Raw genomic sequence first — 23,285 nt, 5'->3', positions numbered from 1 at the left:
AGATAGCACCTTAGCCGATCACTTGAATGGGTCTTTGTGGGGTAGGGAGGTGGGTGGCAGGGGAATCTGTTTTGAAGTTTTTGGTTTGCAGAGTTGGGGGGTGCTAACATGGGTTTGCCGACTAGTACATATACAGATTGGGAGTCCTGGTTCTAGGGTGGGATTGTACTCACTGACCAGGGTATATATACGCCCGTGCATGCAGTGAGCTGATACATTGCTTTAATGTTTGGCTACCGAATTAACTAATGCCCGCCTCTTGGCCCTACTGGCATTTGGCTTCCAATACAACCTGAATACCCCACAGGCAGCTGATAGGACAATTCCATCCTATCATGGAATGTAAATGGCCTTGGTGACAGGGTCAGGAGCGGATTAGGAGCCCTATATATAAGGAGACTTCAACCATCAGTAGTGCTCTTCCCGGAAACCCACCATTGAGGGACCAAGTGTAGGCTCTTGGGTGAGGGGAAGAGTACACAACACTTCTATACTCTGTATATACATTGGGATCCAGGGGAGTAGCTATTCTTATCAGGAAGAATCCCCCCTTTACTAGCTTGAAGCAATGTGTGGACCTACCAGGAAGATATGTTGGAGTAAGAGGGCTCTGGGACAAGATAGATGTCACCCTGGTCAGGGTTAATGCACCCCAGTGCTGGTATTCTGCTAGAAGCAGGCTCCTCCCTCCATTTGGTTGGTGGAGATTTTATTGGTGTTATGGTGCTGAGCCAGGATAGATTGAACCAGCAGACTACACCAAAACACCCAACCCAGCTCACACGCTTTACTGATGCCTTGAGCCTTTCATATCTGTGGAGACGAGCTCATCCCCATGAACGAAGCTACTCCTACATGTCTGGAGCCAATAAAGTCTTTTCATGCCTAGATTACATTTTTACGTAAGCAGGCAAATTTCAATCAGTACAACAAGTTAAATACCTTGCACAAGGAGTATTGGACCTTTCTCTTTTATTGGTGAAATTAGGTAGAGGGATCAAGTGTGGTCCGGTTGGAAACTAAATGCCTGAGACTCACAAGATTGGGAGGTGGCGGTCAGGCTTAGGGTAGACACAGTCCAGTCCAAAATAATGCTATGGGAAGCCTACAAAACAGTACTTAGGCAGAAGGCCCAAAACTGGGCCGCTCAGAACAAAAGGAGAGCACTCCCCTCCCTGGAATCCCTGGAGAGTAAGATATTGGAAACAGAGACAGGCCTGGGTCCAGAGCCAGACCTTCAAGACCTTAGGCGACTTGTGCCCTTGAGGGAGCAGTATCGAGCCCTAGCTCAGCAAAGCGCCAAAATCCAAATGTTGGTGACACTTCATAAGCTATATGATGCATGGGAATACTTCTGGCCTGGTTGGGGAAGAAAGCGGTAGAAGTCAGGTGGGCCCATGAGATAAAAACCTTGGGTAGTGGTTACAGGCTCTGACAATGCCATAGCTGGAGCCTTTGCTCACTATTATGAAGACCTATACAGAGCTAGAGCACAGCAATCTCTCCTCTGGATAGCTTCTTACAAAGAGTCGATTAAAACCCTCACCTTAGATAATGAAGCACGGGAAACACTTGAGACAGAGTTGACATTAGAGGAGGTCCATTCTGCCAGCAGTCAGCCTGACTCCAACAAAACCCCAGCGCCCAATCAAATCAAGGCAGAGCTTTACAAATGCTACATGGATTTGCTGGGGCAGCATCTTGTAAACATGTTCCTGGAGGCGATTGAACAGGGGTTACTCCCTCCGGACCTTAGACAGGTCATCATAATGGTGATACACAAGAATGGGAAACCACTGTGGGTCTTATCGAACAATTTCCCTCCTTAATGTTAAGTGAAAATATTGTTCACCATCTTAGCCACCAGACTTCTAAAAGTTATCACACCATCAATACATTGTGGCCAGTCGGTCTTTATTTCCGAGATGTCTACACGATATATCCTTCGGTGAACACATTATTGGTTAAATGAAATTAAAGACTGCTCTGAGTCACACTTGTTGCTGGCAGTAAATGCTAAAAAAGCCTTTGATTCTGTGCATTGGCCCTTTCTTGATTACACACTGATGAAATTCGGCTTTGGTGCCCGTTTTTTAGGGCTTGGGTTAAACTGCTGTACCAGGCCCCAGTAACATCTGTTAAAGTGAATGGAGTAACATCCTCCAAAATTCTGATTACTAGGGGTAAGAGACAGGGGTGCCCCCAATCCCCTCTCCTATTTTCCCTCACAATTAGAACATTAGCCTGCAAGATTAGGAACCATCCGGGGATCAGGGATTCCAAACCATGAGGGAGACGGCATCTGAAGAGAAGATCTCACTTTATGTGGATGATGTTTGCCTTTATGTTACCTTGCCAGCCCACTCCCTCCCCTTACTTTTTCAACTGTTCAAGGACTATGGGGAATACTCTGTGTTAGAAATTGGGTTTTTGGTTGGCAGTTAGGTTACCCTCTGACCAAGCAAAAGCCCTCACTCTAGTCAGGGTAAGTCACACACAATCCAAGATTATCCTGTGCCCACCCTCTGGTAGCTTGGCACGAGCAGTCAGGCTTAACTTAGATGGCAATGTGTAAAGTATTTGTGCAATAAATCATACAATACCACCATATAGCACCACAAAAATACACCACACAGTGTTTAGAAAAATATATAATATTTATCAGGATAATTGTACGTCAAAAGGAATAAAGTTGCAATGTGAATTTGTAGAGCTATCACTGAAAAGTGATATAAAGTGTCTTAAGTCCTTAAAAAGCAAACAAAGTCTCTTTCAAGCACAAAGTACCTGGTTTGGAGTGGAAAATCTCCTCAGAGGGCCACAGAAGAAGAGATACGTGGAAAAATGGTGTGTGCGTCGATTTCTCCCCAGCACACACGGACTTGCGTCGTTATTTTTCACGCGGGGAAGTCGTGCGTCGTTTTCCGGCGCGCGGACAGTCTTTGTCTGTGGATCGCGGGGATTACCAGATGTCCCAGGTCTGTGCGTGGATTCTCCTGTTTGTTTTCCGGCTGCGCGTTGTTCTGCGGGGCTGCGCTTCGAAGTTTCGCTCTCACGGCAGGCGTTGCGTCGATTTCTCCTCTGGAGGTCGGGCGGCGTTGTCCTTGCGAGGCCGTGCGTCGAAGTTCCGGTCATCCCGAAGGCGTCGCATCGATCAGCGTCGGTGTGCGGCGTTTTTCTCGCCGTGGAACAAGCTGTGCGTCGAAAATTTCGCCGCACGAAGCGTCCAAGTGAAAAAGAGAAGTCTTTTTGATCCTGAGACTTCAGGGAACAGGAGGCAAGCTCTATCCAAGCCCTTGGAGAGCACTTTCACAGCCAGACAAGAGTTCAGCAAGGCAGCAGGGCAACAGCAAGGCAGCAGTCCTTTGTAGAAAGCAGTCAGGTGAGTCCTTTAGGCAGTCAGGCAGTTCTTCTTGGCAGGATGCAGGTTCTGGTTCAGGTTTCTTCTCCAGCAAGTGTCTGATGAGGTAGGGCAGAGGCCCTTTTTTATACCCAAATGTGCCTTTGAAGTGGGGGAGACTTCAAAGAGTGGCTAAGAAGTACACCCTTTCAGTTCAATCCTGTCTGCCAGGGTCCCAGTAGGGGGTGTGGCAGTCCTTTGTGTGAGAGCAGGCCCTCCACCCTCCCAGCCCAGGAAGACCCATTCAAAATGCAGATGTATGCAAGTGAGGCTGAGTACCCTGTGTTTGGGGTGTGTCTGAGTGAATGCACAAGGAGCTGTCAACTAAACCCAGCCAGACGTGGATTGTAAGGCACAGAAAGATTTAAGTGCAAAGAAATGCTCACTTTCTAAAAGTGGCATTTCTAGAATAGTAATATTAAATCCAACTTCACCAGTCAGTATGGATTTTATATTACCATTCTGGCCATACTAAATATGACCTTCCTACTCCTTTCAGATCAGCAGCTACCACTTCAATACTGTATGAGGGCAGCCCCAATGTTAGCCTATGAAGGGAGCAGTCCTCACAGTAGTGCAAAAACGAATTTAGGAGTTTTCCACTACCAGGACATGTAAACTACACAGGTACATGTCCTGCCTTTCACCCACACAGCACCCTGCTCTAGGGGTTACCTAGGGCACACATTAGAGGTGACTTATATGTGGAGAAAGGGGAGGTTTGGGCTTGGCAAGTACTTTTAAATGCCAAGTCGAGGTGACAGTGAAACTGCACACACAGGCCTTGCAGTGGCAGGCCTGGGACAAGGAAAAGGGGCTACTTAAGTGGTTGGCACAACCAGTGCTGCAGGCCCACTAGTAGCATTTAATCTACAGGCCCTAGGCACATAGAGTGCACATTACTAGGGACTTATAAGTAAATTAAATAGTCCAATCAGGTATGATTCAATGTTACCATGTTTTAAGGGAGAGAGCATATGCACTTTAGCACTGGATTCCAGTGGTAAAGTGTGCAGAGTCTAAAAGCCAGCAAAAACAGTGTCCAAAAAGTGGAGGGAGGCAGCCAAAAGTTAGGGGTGACCACCCTAAGGATGTCAGGTCGAACATGTGTCCCCCCAGCTGAAAGTGGGGAGAGCTACCTGACCTCCTGGGAGCTCTCATCGCTAAGGCGGAAGTATCTGGAGAGACCATCAACATTGGCGTGGTCAACTCCGGGGCGATGTTCCACCATAAAGTCCATCCCGTGTAGGGAAATAGACCACCTCAAGAGTTTGGGATTCTCACCCCTCATCTGCATGAGCCATCTGAGGGGCCTGTGGTCTGTCTGAACCCGGAAGTGAGTCCCAAATAGGTAGGGTCTTAGCTTCTTCAGTGCCCAGACCACAGCAAAAGCTTCTCTTTCAATAGCACTCCACCTCTGTTCCCGTGGTAATAGCCTTCTGCTAATAAAGACTACTGGTTGGTCTAGGCCCTCCTTATTTAGCTGTGCTAGGACCGCCCCCATGCCATGCTCTGAAGTGTCTGTCTGCACGATAAATTCCTGGGAGTAGTCAGGGGCCTTGAGCACGGGGGCCATGCACATGGCTTCCTTCAGGGAGTCAAAGGCTTTCTGACAAGCCTCTGTCCAATTCACCAACCTAGGTTGTTTCTTGGAAGTGAGTTCTGTCAAGGGTGACACAATGGTACCATAGCCCTTGACAAATCTGCGGTAGTATCCTGTGAGGCCTAAAAAGGCTCTCACCTCAGTCTGAGTTCTAGGTGGTTGCCAGGCCTTGATAGTTTCAATCTTGGCCTGGAGTGGCTGCACCTTGCCACCACCCACTAGGTGTCCCAAGTACACCACGGAACCCTGCCCAATCTGGCACTTACTAGCCTTGATGGTCAGGCCTGCCTGTTGCAGGGCCTGAAGCACCTCCTTGAGGTGGAGCAGGTGTTCCTCCCAGCTGGAACTGTAGACAGCTATGTCATCCAGGTAGGCTTCACAGAAGGCATCCTTGCCAGCTAGGACCCCGTTAACCAACCGTTGGAAGGTAGCGGGGCATTTTTTTATCCAAATGGCATCACCCGGAACTGGTAATGGCCATCAGGGGTTGAAAATGCAGATCTCTCTTTAGCCCCCTCAGTCAGGGCGATCTGCCAGTACCCTGAAGTAAGATCAAATGTACTCAGGAACTTGGCAGCGCCCAGCCTGTCAACGAGCTCATCAGCTCGGTGGATGGGGTGAGCATCAGTCTGGGTGACTGAGTTGAGACCCCGGTAGTCCACACAGAACCGGAGTTCTGGCTTCACACCTGGGGCAGTAGCCTTAGGGACCAACACCACTGGGCTGGCCCAGGGACTACTGGATTTCTCGATAACCCTTAAAGCTAACATCTTGGAGACCTCCTCCTTGATGCTGGCTTTCACCTTATCCGATAACCTGTAAATTTTGTTCTTCACAGGGAGACTGTCACCGGTGTCAATGTCATGAACACAGAGGTGGGTCAGTCCAGGAGTAAGGGAGAACAGGGAGGAGAACTGCTCCAACAGCTCATAGCAGTCTCCTTTCTGGTTTAGAGTCAGGGAGTCAGAGAGGATGACCCCTTTCACTGACCCATCACCTTCTTGGGCAGAGAGGAGGTCGGGGAGAGGTTCACTCTCCTCTTCCATTCCTTCATCTGTGACCAGAAGCATGTTGACCTCAGACCTCTCAAAATGAGCCTTTAGTCGGTTGACATGGAGCACCCTTAGGGGGTTTCTAGGGGTTTGGAGGTCCACTACGTAAGTGGCCTCCCCTTTCCGCTCCTTTACTTCAAAAGGGCCAGACCAGCGGTCCTGGAGAGCTCTAGGCTCTACTGGCTCCATTACCCACACTTTGTCTCCAGGTTGAAACTCTACCAGGGTGGCCTTCTGGTCATACCAGCGTTTCATTACCTCTTGACTGGCCTCAAGGTTACTTTGGGCCTCTTTCCAGAAGCGGGTCAACTGGTTGCGGAGGGCCAACATGTAGCTGACCACATCCTGATGGGATGCCTTTGGAGCTCTCTCCAACCCCATCTTGACAATGCTTAAGGGTCCCCTGACAGGGTACCCATAGAGAAGCTCAAAGGGACTGAACCCCACCCCCCTCTGGGGGACCTCTCGGTAAGCAAAGAGAAGGCATGGTAAGAGGACGTCACACTTACGCCTCATGGCCTCAGGGAGGCCACCAATCATGCCTTTCAAGGTCTTGTTGAATCTCTCCACAAGAACATTAGATTGGGGTGATAGGGTGTGGTGAACTTGTAGGTTACACCACACGCATCCCACAGAGACTTCATGTATGCAGACATGAAGTTAGTGCCTCTGTCAGACACTATCTCCTTTGGGAATCCCACACGGGTAAATATCCCAATCAGAGTTCTGGTCACCACCTGTGCAGTTACGGTCCTCAGAGGGATTGCCTCTGGGTAACGGGTGGCATGGTCCACCAAAACCAGGATGAACCTGTTGCCTAAGGCAGTTTTGGTGTCCAATGGACCAACAATGTCGATGCCCACCCTTTCAAAGGGGGTTCCAACGACAGGAAGTGGAATCAGGGGGGTTTTAACCCTTTTCCCTGCTTTACCACTGGCCTGGCAGGTAGGACAAGATCTACAGAACTTATCTAAGTTTGTCCTCATTCTGGGCCAATAAAAGTGGGTGATAAGCCTGTCAAAGGTCTTGCCTTGCTCCAAATGTCCTGCCAGGGGAATGTCGTGAGCCAGACCCAGTAGGAAGGTTCTGTAACACTGGGGGACCACCAGCGCACGCGCTGCCCCAAAGGCCGGAACCTTAGGCTCACTGTAGAGGAGATCATTCTCCCAATATATGTGGTGATCACCAGAGGCTTCACCTGCCGCCTGGTCTGAGGCTTGCTTCCTCAGACCCTCTAGAGTGGGACATTCTTTCTGCGCCTTACAGAATTCCTCCCTGGTGGGTCCACCCTCAACTTGCCGGCAAGCTCCGGTAGGTCACCTAGGGTGGCAATGTCTTCCCCAGTTGGCTCGGGAGCCTCCTCCTCAGGAGCCCCGTCAACCACTGTGGGAACTTCTGGGACCGGTTTCCCGCGCCCCTTGCCCCTCCTATTGGCAGCTCTCTGGGCCATTGTTCCAGGCTCCAGACGCCCTTGACTTCCGTCTCGGTCAGCCATGGACCGTGTGGTCATGCAGACCCACTCAGGTAACCCTAACAGCTCCAGGTGAGATCTGAGCTCCACTTCTTTCCAAGCAGTATGCTCAAGATCATTGCCTAACAGACAATCTACAGGCATGGCAGGACTCACAGCTACTTTCAGAGTACCAGAGACCCCCCCCCCAATCAAAGGGAACCAGAGCCCCCGGTATGTGACTCTCACGATTGTCAGCGACTATGACCTGGTGGAATGTATTAGGGACTATCTGCTCTGTTGACACCAGCTGACTCTTGATAGTAGTCATACTGGCTCCTGTGTCACGCAGAGCCTCCACCTTCTGCCCATCAATAGTGACCCACTGCCTGTATTTGGAAGTATTTTGGGGCATGTGGGCTTTGGGCACCATTTCTCCTTCTCCCAGGGACACTAGGGAAATCTCTACCTGTTCCCCAAAGCTATCTGGGTCCATCTCCCCTGAGCGCTACACTAGTCAACCCAGGTGTCTGTCCAGTAGTGGACGGTGCTCTCTTGGAGCACTGGGGGTCGCCTTTACAGTGACCATACTGGTAACACTCCATGCATTTGGGGTTGGATTTCCCTGACCTATCATATGTCCCTGGCTTTTTCCCAAATCTGGAAAAGGAATGGTTGCCACCCCCTCCCTGGGAATTCTTTTGGGGGCCTTTGGAGAGTTCCTTATCTGTAAGTTTATCTCCCCCCTCTTTCTTCTGTTGGGAACCCTGACCACCTTTGTGGGTGTCCCCCCCAGGTACCTTCTTGGACACTCTGGTGCTAACCCAGAGGTCCGCCTCCTCCGCAAGCTTCCTGGGATAAGTCAGCTTACTATCCACTAAGTGCTGGCACAACTCTGTAAAAGTAGTATTAACCATATGCTCTCTCAGAATCAAGTCATATAACCCTTTATAATCATCTACTTTGTTGCCCCGCACCCATCCATTTAGTGCCTTACTGGAAAAGTCAAAGAAATCTACCCATGTTTGTGTGGTTTGTTTGGTGCTGTCCCTGAACCTCTGACGGTATCCCTCAGGGGTCAGCCCAAACTTGGCGAATAAAGTGGCTTTCTGAAGTGGGTATGTGTTTTGATCAGGTTGATCCAATGTGAGAAGTGTGTCCCTCCCCAATGGCGGCACATAACCCCACATAGCTACCCCCCATTGCCCTTCAGGAACCTCATGAGCCCTTAGTGCAACTTCATAAGCAGCTAACCATTTATCTATGTCATCTCCCACCACAAAACTGGGCACCACATTTTTGGGTATACAAACCTTTTTTTCTCAAGCAGGTCCTGTCTGTATGCTGCCACCATTATTGCTGGATTCAGACTGTCTCACCTTGATCTCCAGCTCCTTGAGACTCAGACTCAGTTGCTTGGTAATAGTATGTGCTGGCTAAGCTGAGAATCCCAAGTTCAACATGAATGCCAGTCCTTGCAGAGTTCTAAATGTGCACACGTTGTGCTACATTTGCAGTGGTTGAAATTGAAAACTGTCACATACATTTTTGAACAAAATAAAGTAAATAATACTATTAAAAAAACAAAGGTGGTCTAATATCTCAAAGGCCCCTTTTCCCATATTCAGAAAAACTATGAATGTATTACCAACTTTCTGCTAACGCAATCCCACATGGTAGCAAACAATATTAAATTGTGTGTTAAACATTCAGTAATAGTGGCACACAAAACAACTGAAATCCAGGAACCAAACAATAAGAGACTGTTTTGATGAAGCATTGTAAAACGATTTTTTGTTTTTGGATCCAGATTTTTATTGTCTTGAAATAATACATCATATTGAAATCAATTTCTAAACAGATTGTTCCTCAATTTGTAGGAAACGCCTGGTCGATGTATAGTAGACTAATGTATAATATCAAAATAAGACATGTGCACATAGCACCAAAAATTGTAGGTGTAATTGACATACGTTTGAAATTGATTATAAGTCCCACCTCAACATTGGATTTCTTATAAGAAAAAAAACTGAAAGTCAAAGCATGGCTCTGAGGGTGTTCGCCATTCATTGAGAGAAGTCTGATAATTTTCTTTTTACATTTTTCCCCCGTCTTGTCCTTATTTCCCTATTTCTGAGTTTAAATATCTGGCTAGATAATGACATCTGGCTCTTTTAAGAATTAGCAATGGGAAGGAGTATGAGACAGGAGAAGAACAGAGAGGTAATGAGAATGGGTTTGTGGGAGAGGTGGAGAAGTGTGAAAGGGAACTAAAAACAGACTAAGGGGGTTATTACAACTTTGGAGGAGGTGTTAATCCGTCCCAAAAGTGACGGTAAAGTGACGGATATACCACCAGCCGTATTACGAGTCCATTATATCCTATGGAACACGTAATACAGCTGGTGGTATATCCGTCACTTTACCGTCACTTTTGGGACGGATTAACACCTCCTCCAAAGTTGTAATAACCCCCTAAGTGCTTGATTTAGAGTTAGCAGGACATGAACGTAATAGATATCTCTTACACCATAATAAAAATCAATTTTATGATACTGCACTTGTAATACGGTGAATAGGATACCTGTCATGTTTCTGAAGAAGTAGCTTGTCCGTCAAACTCTAAATCAGGCCCTAGATATATAGATATGTGACAGAGATTTATCAAGAGAGCTGTTAGGTATAGAATGAGTTAAGGTTGAAAAAGAAAGGTAGTAAGAAAGGAATAAGGTAGTTAGAGAAGTGTGACAGAGGAACAAAAGTAGAAAGAGGGAGAGGTGTTGAGAAGAGGTACCAAACACACTATGAGGTTAGATAGAGAGTGACAGATACAAAGAGAGATTGGGTAGAAAAAGATATGAAAGTAAGTGAGTTAAGGAAATGACATAGAGAGATGAGTGAGGAGGTGTGGTAATGTGGGGAGGGTGTTAAGAGAAGAGTAGAGAGAGATATAATGGAAATTAATTAGTGAGCTACAACGAGTGGGTCGAGAGAGACCTGCAAGTGATAAATGTTCAGAGGTAACAATGTAGACATAGATGCTGAGAGTGGTAGAGAAAGAGTATTGAGGTTGTGAAGGAAAGGTAGAGAGGTGTAGTAGAAAAAGGTGTATTTAAGAGAAACAGCTAAGGGAGAGTGAACTGAGATAGAAAAAATGGGGATTGGAACATAAATATGTATAAATAGAAAAAGAAGGAACGAGGTGAGGTAGAGGAGATAAGTTGAAGAAACAAGAGAGACCTGAGACAGGGAAGAAGGTGAATGAGAGAAAGAGATTTGGAGGATTCCTACAAAGTGTGGATGTCGATCTAGATGGAGAGGGGGTAGATATAGAGATAAAGTAGAGGGATACAAATATTTAGTGATTGGTATCACAGAGAAAGATGAAGTACATCAAACAATGTAGAGGAAAGTGAAGTAGAGAAAGGTGAGGTAGAAAGAGAGGGGGAGGCATGAAAAAACAAAGGGAGGTAAGGTGAAGAGAAAGTTAGAGGTGGTTTATAGAGCAGTAGAGAGAGCAGTAAAGTGGGGTGAGTTAAGATTGGAAGAGAAAGATGATTGCAGGAGAGATAGACGAGGAGAGGCATAGTGGTAGATAAAGTGTTGTGTTAGTCAAAGGGAGATGAAGAGAACTTGTGATAGAAATATTAACAGATGTGAGATAGAGGGAGAAACTCATTTTAGTTGGTGTGCCTTGGAAGGTAGGGTCCCTCTGCAATTTCCCAATTTGCCTATATCTTAAAACTAGTCTGAACTTTTGGTTTCTACTTAATTTTCCTCTCCCTAATACTTATTTTGTTAACTACTAACAACACCTGTATCAAAAGGTCTATTAGTCTACATTTTTGCAGCACAGACCTGAAGCAAAGTGTCTATGTAAGATTTATTATCCAACGCAAATCTGGATTTGCATTTGTTTGTATTCCAAAGTAATATGAACCCCCTTCCAGTACGAAGACTGTGGTTTAGAAAATCTTTAGAAAATGCAAATACCCTTAGAGGGTGGCACAAGGGTGCCAAAAGTGTGCCAGTGCAGGCAGGGAAGCAGTGCTACATCTTAGTAAATAGGGCGTTGTTCTGCTCTTTCCCTTTAATGCAGTGCAACAACTTCATAAATATGGTGTTGTTCTACTCTCTTTCATGCAGTGCAGCAAAGCAGCATAGTAACTTTAGTTGCTGGGTGGTATAGCGTGCTTTGTTAGTAACTCTGGCCCCAAGAAAGTGCTTAAATTGTAAAACAGTAATTGCACGCCTCAGTGTTTTGCCCAGAAGCCTGTGGACTTTGAAATGTCATGGTGACAAATAGTAAGCCAGCATAGACTTGATTCCACCTCATGCCTCTTTTATCCATCACCAGACACTCCCTTAATCTCAATCTTGCAGGTTCTTTTTCACCCTGGGAGATTAAGTGCTTCATCCAAAATCACAGGATCTTGTAGTTGACACCAAGACTTGAACCCAGTTCCTCAGATCCAAAGCCGACAGCTCTGGCCATTATGCCTAATCCTCTCCTCTTCTCCATGTTGCTGCTTTTTAAATCCCCTCCCACCCGCCATTTCTCCATGTTGCAGACTCCCGTTCCCCTCCCACCCCACCACACTTGCTGACAGCCCTGGACTAATGACCCTGCCACTTACTTTTTAAGTCTCACCTCTGTCCCTGTTTCTTCTTCCCAGCGTTCTCCACCCTGTTTCATCTTCCCCTTCCAACCCTCTCTGTTTAGTCTCCAGAGAAAAGGAAAAAAGAGCACTATGAAGTGGTCATCACTGGCTGCCTCCCATCGCTTTATTTTAATAATCCCATTATCCACACCCACCCACTTCCCAGTTACTCACTCCCATTACCCATCCTCATCTGATTGCCAAAGCCAGTAGCTAGTGTCATGGAACTACCTTTGTTGGAATGAGACTGCTGGATTTGGGACGGCAGAACCACCGTCTGTGGATGATTGAGTCAATCCCACAACGATTTAGCAGCTGTCCGCCCAGCCCTCTCTACTAGCTAGGAGCACCTCACCTAAACCTGAAAGAAAAGTGATTTGTGGCAGCCTGAAACATGGCACTCTGTGGCTTCTCAGGGGAAGTTGTGGTCAACAAGCCTTACTCTATTCTCTTGTTAGCAAAAGGTCTCATACACACACACATAGGCCAAAGAAAGAGATGAAGGATGGTTTTCATTATGTATATTGAAACAACTGCAATCTACAGTACAATATATGAGCTGCAATTATTAGGACAATGAGACATAATAGGATTAGAATGGTGGTGAACAGTGAGAAGAAAATAAACAGTCCCAACATATTTGAATACATAGATGAATTGTACCTAACCACTAAGTGAGAGCATTGCGGTGATAACCAAGTCTGTCTGTACTTAGTCCATGAGCGGAGCACCCAACCCCATTAGCTGGAAGTTAGAGGTCTGTCTGCCGTCTTCTGAGTTGTTTGCAGAGACAGGGCTGAGGTCAGCAATGAAATGGCATGCAGCATGGACGGAATCCTGGTTGGAATGATCTCCCTATTGTCCCTTGGCCTGTACAGTGTTTTTAGAAGAAACTTATTTCTGTTCCGTGAAAAGGCCTGATGTGGGTATGTGCCTGTGTCAAACTGTGTACATACTCTTGCGGTGACAATTGGTAGCTGGATTATCATATACTGTTTTTGACAGCCTTGGACAGAGGTACATGGTGAAATGTCATGCACAGAATGATGATAACAATGCCTTCGCAGGATCACAGAGTTACAGCTAAAAAACAACCCACTGAAAGCAGGCAAACTAAAAATAAATAAAACAGAATAAATGAATTCAGATCAATTAGGTAGGTGACAGGGCACAGGCTGCAGGCACATGCTAAGCTAAAATATGTGTGCCCTAACAGAGTATAAAATGACCGCACAGCACTCGCCCATAGGCGAGGCCTATTGGCTTTGCCCATGCTTGTTCTGCAAAGTTTGCTTTTTTTAAAATGAACTCTTTTCAATAATCCTAAAATCACTAAAAAATTCCAATCTCACACTGAACTCGGAGTATTTTGTTCTTCATGTGGTGGTGGGGGGGTGAACCATGAAATTAAAGAGATGTAAATAAACTAAAAAACATAGCAAGTATGTATTGTTAAATGTTCCTTGTTTACTTTTACAGTTTGCACAGTTGGTGTCAACGTATAAGGCCTTGGGCCCAGAAAAATTCCCTCTGATCGAACAGACATTTTACCCAGACCACAAGGAAATGGTAGGTGTACACAAATTACACTTTATTTCATCATAGTACAACAAATATAATCGATTTTAACCTTACATAAAACTGCTGTGGATTTTGATATTTCTCACGGAAGACTACTTTGGCAGATCTACTTGTTGTTTAGACTCGTATGTGTTTACAGAGAGCTACTGATGCGAAGAATATATTCTGCAGACTCAGTACAGAATGAGGAGAGGCCCTTGAAATCGAATACATATAAACTTGTTGAGATGGTGGCAGGATAATTTCCTAGCATTATATTGCCTGGGGCTGGTACACCTTAATGTCATTGGACTGAATACTACTGTGAGACAGTCCTTAGATTCTGTGTTGTTTCTTCAAGGACATCATAGTTGAACGCATTTGGATAATTTCTGGGTGTTTTTTTCCAACAACAGTGAAATCTCAAGTCATTCCAGGATGTTGTTTTTTGCGTAATGTTTTGCTTCCATGCTATTTTCATGCCCAGCACTATTTTAGGCCGAACAGAAATTGCAAAACTGATCTGTGCTGTGGTTGCAAGACATTTTCTCCTGGAACCAGTCACTATTTCATGTTTTTTTAGTGTATGAGATATAGCCACAAATACAGTTCTTTCACAGATGATCAACCAAAGGCATTATGTATAATAACCATAATCTCAAAGAAAAATTGCAATCATTATGCAAGGACAAAATGCCAAATTTCACCCACCCAACTATGTCGATTTAAGGTCAGACTGGGACAGAAAAGTAGGCCCAGTACCAAAATAGAAGTGGCCCCCATCTGTGAATTAGAAAGCTAAAACAAAACAGTAGCCCTTGTTTGCCAATTGAGGCAGTTTTGAACTTATAAAAACACTCTGTGTACACAAGGTATGGAAAGTATGGAAGACTTCATGGATTTGAGCTTGGTACAGGCACTGTTTGTGGTAATATCATGGAAAGCAACAGTAAAAACTGTTCCACCAGACCATAAAACTAGCCCATAAGCAGCCAGAAAACCAGCCCACGCTCTAACCTGTAAGACCAGCCCTTCCAGCATTGACTGGATGCCTTATAGGCCAATCTGACCCTTTGTAGACCATATGAAGGTGTTTCTTGTACAAGAGCTATCTTTAGTAAACGCTTTTATGTATTTTGTTATTTATGAATAATAATTGAACAGTTCCAATACCCTATGTGAATTGTAGCAGGAATATAGTTGATGTAAAGGGTACTCTTCGATTTGCACATCCACCAATATAAGGATCTAGAACATTAAAAAGATTCTTACATTGCATCAGTTCTAAGATGAAGATATGGAGAGATTATTTATAGTCTCTCCAGGATCCAGTCACCATTGTTGCCAGTAGAACATGGAGGAGATGACACTGTGCTTTGGTATCTTAATAGTCTACTGAAATGCTTAAAATGTTTTTTTATGCAACTGCCTTCCACACACATACATTTTAGGGCAATTGGCTCATGCCTGAACACAGAAAATGATTAAGGACCTGATAAGGTTATCTTCCTGCTCTAAAGGATCAATAACTCACAGTTCATTAAAATCTCCTCACCTAACTTGTGTGTTCCCATTCACTCAACTCCTCAAACATATTCCGAAAACTGAATCCCATTTTGAAAGCCCAGAACCATTTCAAAAGCCAACCCTATACTACTGAGTGTGCTATGATGCCCATACCAATTTTTAAACTGAATCCCATTTTGAAAGCCCAGAACCATTTCAAAAGCCAACCCTATACTACTGAGTGTGCTATGATGCCCATACCAATTTTTATACCCAGAATGCTGCTCCATAGGTGGAAGAGTTTTTGAATGACTGCCTTTGTCAATATCCAGCAATCATTTACAAGATGGTTTGTACAGGTGTTCATGGCTGTGGCATTCTCGGTCTGTACATTGTTAAGATCAGTGTTATGTTTGTGCCGACTGGGAACAAGAATCTGATATGGAAAAATCCCACATCCTGGTTCCTTGTGGCTTTGACTATCCAAATAGACCTCTACAACTTCAGTTGTGGAGCTACTGTTGTATTACTCTGTAGCATCAGTGGCACTCAAGAGGATTGCATCAATGGTTAATCCTTGAATTTACTAAAATTGTTAAAAATGAGTAATTAGCTCCTCTCTGAAATTTATATAATCTGTTGGCTCAAGAATTGATGCAGACACATCAGGGTTCTTTGTAAATAAATCTTATTTCTGCATCCCGATTTGGACCAGGGACCCAGTTCTTCGAAATGGACTGACTACAGAGGTTGTAGACAAATAATCTTACATTTTGTTTTTAGAATTCGGTTTGTAAGTTGCATTGCTCCAAATGTATGATGTGTGCTACTATGTGGCCTGCCCACAGAATTATTCCATAAAATAGAATTCATAGCACAAAATCTGATGGTGCCTGTTTGCTTCACACTTACTATGTGTCCTTTAATACTCTATGGGGAATGTGGTTATTTTAATCGCAGGGAAATTAGCATAATGTTTGCTCCATTTTAAGGAATGAAGCGTTTAGTTGCCTTTCTTAGGAGAGTTGATTATTTGCTTCTGTTTAGAAATGTCTTGACAATGTAGAAGTGTTTTTCTTCCTATAGAGAATTATTGAGAAATTGTATATATGGTGTAAAGTACCTACCATTGTACAATATAAAGATATTGAAAATCACAGAGGAGTTCCATGACCATATAAAGGAAATAGGATGAAGGCAAAATTCATTTATAAGGTCGTGGATTGAAGGCTCCCATGAATTACATATTTTATAGGAAAGCTCCTGCAAAACCCCTTGTACCAAATTCCCACAGATGCGTGCTAAAGTCCATCCTGAAGTGTTCCTTGGCTCCTCCTTCACGCACCTCTAAGCAGCCCAGGTTCAGCATAAATTTTTGTCTATGACAAGTGCTGCAAAGATTCAAGCATTAATATTTACTAAAGCAGTGCGGTCAATAGCCCAGAATCCTTTACGTCTAAAGCAAAGCTGTTAAAATAACATTTTAAAAAAAATACTAATTACCAACAACAGGTTGGAAAATGTACACAGAGAATACCTGGTAAAATAAATTTAATCATTTAACATAATCCACAACAACAACCATTATAATGGAAGCTAGTAGTACCCAATATAAGTCAATTGAAAACACTTTAGCTAGCTCTGCACTATGGGGACATTGAAGTGTTGCATGGAATTTCTGACCTGGCGATGGATATAGAGACTACTGGAAAAACCTAACTTTACAATTAGAAACCTTAAGTTGTCAGTTCAGGTCTGACTTTGGTGCGGGTTCCACAACTTTAGATAAACAGAAATGAAGACCGAGGTAACCTTTGGAGACAGAAAGCTGCTAAGAGTGGATGAGAGTCACTTAGGGCAGCCTCTGACCCAGCCATTAGCTGCTGAGGGCAGCTTTCCTCAGTTGGTACTCAACTTCTGGATTTGACAAAACTCAAAAATCTTCAAAAAGTGATTGTCATATGAGAAAGCTTATGATTGATTAATGACTGCATGGTAGCCTTGTGGGACCATGGTGAAGATTTGATGCGTTCATAAATAAACTCAGCATAAGTCTTGGCACTAGGAGAAACTAAAAAAGGCACATCTCCTTCAGACTTGCTTAAGACTTGGGATCTCCTATAGTAACCATATTAACAGTAAAATCATTTCCTTAAAAATCAATAAAAAAATAATAAACCAAAATCCCTAAAACTGTAATCACTGAAATTTTATAGTAAAATGTACCATTGAAAATCAACAAGACCCACCTACATTCAAAAGCCTATCTCCATTGAAAATAATATTAAAAAAACAGAACCTGAAAAATCAATAAAAAAATATGGAAACATATTGAGGTGTCTTCTGTGTGTTCTATAAATCTGCTTGTAATTGACTGCTGCAGTTGTATACCTTTTGTTCTTAGAAATAGTTGTGGCTGAAAAGGCTTAGCCATACCATTCTGGAGACTGTATCTTATTTGATTTCCACGTACCTCAAGCACAAGACCTTTGTCGAACTCAGTGCTTTGGATGATAAAACTCTAGCCAGTAGCAGCAAGGAGGCCTTATCCGTTTTTTGGATGCAGTAGGTGTTTTTACAGGTCTTGGGAACTTTCAGGGATATACAAAGATCTGTATAGAAATGCCACATGTGAAAGGATACTTTCAGCAGCTCACCAACCTGACTTTTAAGACATACCCTGGCTCACAGTTTCATTCTCTGATAACAAATGAAATAAGGTATAGGCAATTTCCCTGTACCAAACACAATCATATTTTCCTCTGAAGTGACATTGCTCATTTAAGGAGGGAAATCTTTTAGGAAAGTCTCAACAGAGGAAATCACCCGCACCCCTCAGTATTGTTTCGAGTTCACTTTCTCATTCCAGAAGTCCAGCTGTGTGAATCCCACATAAAACAGTAGGTTCCACTGAATTCACAGAACCCTCTCTAAAGGACACCTTTAAAGAGCATTAGTCACCAGGAGGTCAACAGATTGCCCGGAGTAGACTCAAGACCTATTTTTCCTGGGAACAGCTCAGGGGTTTGGCTTGTTGCAAACCTGGTATAAGTTCTTTTCAACAACAGATTGTAAGCAGTGATGTGAAATCACATTTCAGTAGTACGCATGATGACCCAATAGATTGCAAAGACACACTGATGAATCCATATAACTGTATTGACTATATTTATAATTATCTTACCGGGGATATACATTGACTAGTAAACATATTCCTTGGTGAGCCTCATGTTGAAATAAGAAACATTCAAGTTAGGTTGCAGTTGGTATTGTTCAGTAAATAAACTTTAATAAATAGGGCTTAGACATGCTTATATGCCATAACAGATACTTAAGCATAGGTTATGAATTGTAATATACAGAAGCCCACTAATAGTAATAGCATGCAAGTAGTGCAAGTTGCAATCGGTAATGTTAATCAATTAATAAAGGCTGATTCACAAAAGAGTTATCTTACAGTAAGACTGGCACCACACTCCAGGTCGTTGGGGGCAATATCTCCCCTCTTAAACTTTTAATCTGCAAATCATTGATTTCAGGTGTGTTATTTCAGTGGACGCAAAACAACGGTACAACATCCAGAAGACATTTATCTATTGCACAAAAGTCCAGGACTGGAGGCAGGGTCCATAATGACCTGGAGTGAGGTGGTCAGCTTAACTAACAGGTGGAGTTCTCTAAATGATAGATGTTCTCCTTTGATACCATGTATTTACAAACATCGACAGGATTGCAAATGGAAACATAGAAAAATGTTAATGTTCCACATGTACATCGAAACTGTATTTCAACAGTATTTACACTGGTGGAAAACTTATCTATTTATCTTTCGAATCTAATGGGGAAATATATCTTCATAATGTGCTTTCTTTCTTCTTCCCTGTGAAGAACCATCTAGCAACCTCATGAGATATATACCTGGAAATCCTTCACACTAAATGTACACAAAGAACACTTTAACGGCACTCATTGTAGATTCATAAACACTGTGCTTGAATATCACAGGGATTCTTTGTGAATACTCAAAACATACAGAATGTGTGGGGTTCACTGCCTTTAAATGGCTACTTCATGCCTCTAATGGAAACACACACGTTCTGCCGATTAGCCGCTCCATTGGATTAAGTATAATGTGCAACAGAAGGACAAGCTACCATGTATATAAATTGTATCATTCAGGGCAGATTATAAAGCATGCTTTATAAAGGCCAGGTTACCATGTATAAATGCATCTTTCAGGCAATATTGTAAGGTATGCAGTGCAGTTTAAAGGGCAGGTTAACTCGTATAAAGTGCACCTTTCAGGCCAGGTTATAAGGTTCACTGGGCACTAGCTAGACCTGACTGCAGTTTGAAACGTGCATCATTCAGTCTAGGATATAATCTATTAGTGCAGGAGAAAGTCCAGATTACCACTTATAAAGTGCATCATTCGGGCCCTTTGTGAAGTATAGAGTGCAGTATAAAGGTCGGGTTACCATGTATAAAGTGCATCATTATGCCATTGTTAGACATGACAGCCTTAGGGTGGTGACCCCTAACTTTTTGCCTGCCTCCCTCCACTTTTTGGATACTGTTTTTACTGGTTTTCAGACTCTGCACTCTTTACCACTGCTGACCAGTGCTAAAGTGCATATGCTCTCTCCCTTTAAACATGTTAACATTGGATCATACCCAATTGGACTATTTAATTTACTTATAAGTCCCTAGTACAGTGCACTATATGTACCCAGGGCCTGTAGATTAAATGCTACTAGTGGGCCTGCAGCACTGATTGTGCCACCCACTTCAGTAGCCCCTTAACCTTGTCTCAGGCCTGCCATTGCAAGGCCTGTCTGTACAGTTTCACTGCCAATTCAACTTGGCATTTAAAAGTACTTGCCAAGCCTAAAACTCCCCTTTTTCTACATATAAGACACCCCTAAGGTGTGCCCTAGGTAATCCTTAGGGCAGTGTGCTGTGTGGGCAAAAGGCAGGACATGTACCTGTGTAGTTTACATGCCCTGTTAGTGTAAAACTCCTAAATTAATTTTTACATTGTGAGGCCTGCTCCCTTCCTAGGCTAACATTGGGGCTACCTTCATACATTGTTTGAGTGGTAGCTGCTGATCTGAAAAGAGTAGGAAGGTAATATTTATTATGGCCAGAATGGTGATATAAACTCCTGCTGACTGGTGAAAATGGATTTAATATTACTATTTTTAAAAATCCACTTTTAGAAAGTGAGCGTTTCTCTGCACTTACATTTTTCTGTGCCTTACAATCCATGTCTGGCTGGGGTTAGTTGACAGCTCCTTGTGCGTTCACTCAGACACACCCCAAACAAAGGATACTTAGCCTCACTTGCATACATCTGCATTTTGAATGGGTCTTCCTGGGCTGGGAGGGTGGAGGTCCTTCCCTCACACAAAGGACTGCCACACACCCTACTAGGACCCTGGCAGACAGGATTGAACTGAAAGGGGACCTGGTGCACTTCTATGCCACTCTTTGATGTCTCCCTCACTTCAAAAGCACATTAGTGTATATAAATAGGGCCTCTGCCCCTGCCAACTCAGACACTTCCTGGAGAAGAAACTTGAACCAGAACCTGGATCCTGCCAAGAAGAACTGCCTGGCTGCCCAAAGGACTCACCTGACCGCTTTCTGTGAAGGACTGCTGCCTTGCTGTTGCCCTGCTGCCTTGCTGCTCTCTGGCTGTGGTGAAGAAGTGCTTCCCAAGGGCTTGGATAGAGCTTGCCTCCTGTTCCCTGAAGTCTCAGGACCAAAAAGACGTCATCTCTTCAAGAAGGACTCCTTGTACTGCAAAATTCGCCGCACAGCCTGCCAGAAACGACGCACAGCCTGCACCGCGGTGAAAATTTCACTGCACGCTGAACCGGAAGGACGCAGCCCGACTTCGCAACGAGAAGATCGACGCAATGCCAGCGTAGCGACCGGAAATTAAACACACGACCCACTGGATCGACGCCCACCAGATCAACGCAGCTCCTGTGACTTTGTCCTGCCAGTGCAGGAAATCCACACACCCTCCCCAGGGCGTCTGGAAACCCCGCAACCAAGAGGATCCACGACTGAGTGCCAGAAATCGACGCACAGCCGTCCCTGCATGAAAACTAAACTACGCATTGCTGTGTGCAGCCCGAGAAATCAATGCACACCCCTTTGTTTCCACGCTTCTCCTCCTCTGCGGTTCTTTGCGGAGATTTTTCACGCGAACCAGGTACTTCGTGCTTGAAAGAGACTTTGTTTGCTTTTGAAAGACTTAAGACACTTTATATCACTTTTCAGTGATATCTCAACACTTACTTATTGCATCTTTAAACGTTTTGACCTGTATCTTATCAGATAAATATTATGTATTTTTCTAAACACTGTGTGGTGTATTTTTGTGGTGTTATACTGGGTTATCGCATGATTTATTGCACAAATACTTTACACATTGCCTTCTAAGTTAAGCCTGACTGCTCAGTGCCAAGATACCAAAGGGTGGACACAGGATAATTTGGATTGTGTGTGACTTACCCTGAAAGGATACTTGCTTAGACAGGGAGTAACCTAACTGCCAACCAAAGACTCTATTTCTAACAGCCATGTTGTAAAGTACCTATTATCAAGAGCCACACTTATGTGTGAACGAAGGGAGAGAGAACATTTAACAGGGACTGCGGGACACAAGCTCTGTTTCTAGAATACACATCACAAAAAATATCCAGCTATCCTTTCTTCTATGACCTAATGTAGATTGTCCTGCTTGTGAGAGGAGATATTATGCTTATATTTTATTGAGCCTCACGTACCCTATTGGTGTCATGCTGCATCATCGGGTTGCACTCTGGTCCCTAAAAACCAGGGTCAACCATGTCTCTGGGAGCACTTTGGATATTGTTTATTGTCTAATAGAAATGATCAAATATTAAAAATCTTGGCAGGCGGCACTTACCTGAAATTGCATGCTCTGTGTACCGTTTTGGCAATGTGTAACCTTTTTCTGACCTCTGTTATAGAGAATAGCTCAGATTATGAATTATTATTCTCTCTTTCCTGCACGTTCACGAACTTGATGAAAATAGGCACTGATATAGGTCTTTGCTGCCAAGGGAAAGGAAAGTAGGCCTGCCTCACACTCCTATGCATGTTTTTATGTACGTATGTCTACGTCACTATTAAGGACGATTGACTGACCTGACACAAACGTTTAGAATTGTGGACATTCTGCATAAAAAATATGGGGCAATGAATAGGAGTAGTCTTGACGAAAGCCCTGGATTAATACATGGCCGTTTAGAAGAGGTGAAACATGTCAACACAGCATTAAGGTACATTGGGTACTAACCCTCCCCTAAAAAACACCCAATCAATATATTTTTTTCATACCAGCGGGACCCAGAATAAAAGGTAACCGAGGTGTACACTAGGTGGTTTTAATACTTGATTAGCCTGTGAGATTAGGAACAATATCCATAGTGCTCCCTGAGACATGGTTGACCCCACCCCAGTTTTTAGGCACTGGGGTGTGACCCAATGATGAAGCGTGACACCAATATGGTGTGTGAGGGTCCACAAAAAATGAGTATAGTTGCTCCTCCCACAAGCATGAAAATCTACATTAGGTTATAGAAGAAGGGGGGTAGGTCACATTTTGTGATGCACATTGAAAATTATGCAGTGCAGTATAAGGGCCAGGTTACCATTTATAAAGTGCATTATTTAGGCCAGGATATAAAGAAGTACAGTGTGGTGTAAAGACCAGGTTTCCATATATAAAGTGCGTAATTCAGTCCAGGTTATAAACAGTACATTGCAGTAGAAATGACAGGTTTTCATTTATAAAGTACCCCATTCAATCCAGTTTATACCTATAAAGTACAGTATAAAGGCTAGGATGCCATTTGTAATGTGCATCATTAATTCCAGTGTATAAACTATACAATGCAGTAGAAATACCAGATTACTGTGTATAAAGGCCACCATGCAGACTAGATCGTAAAGGATATAGTGCAATAGAAAGGCCAGGGAAGATTGCCGTTTATGAAATACATCAATCTGGCCC

General features: G+C 43.8%; 1 protein-coding gene across 1 annotated transcript in view; it reads left to right on the top strand.

Moving 5' to 3' along the window:
• Positions 1-23,285, top strand: part of SYN2 (synapsin II) — a 1,016,740-nt gene that overhangs the window by 537,315 nt on the left and 456,140 nt on the right. The window contains exon 5 of the mRNA XM_069206656.1: positions 13,646-13,735. Coding sequence (XP_069062757.1) covers positions 13,646-13,735 — 90 coding nt within the window. The remainder of the gene's footprint in view (positions 1-13,645; positions 13,736-23,285) is intronic.

This window comes from Pleurodeles waltl, chromosome 9, assembly GCF_031143425.1.
Source record: "Pleurodeles waltl isolate 20211129_DDA chromosome 9, aPleWal1.hap1.20221129, whole genome shotgun sequence".
Taxonomy (NCBI): domain Eukaryota; kingdom Metazoa; phylum Chordata; class Amphibia; order Caudata; family Salamandridae; genus Pleurodeles; species Pleurodeles waltl.
The sequence above is the reverse complement of the archived record's forward strand: the minus strand, read 5'-3'. Positions and strand labels throughout refer to the sequence as shown.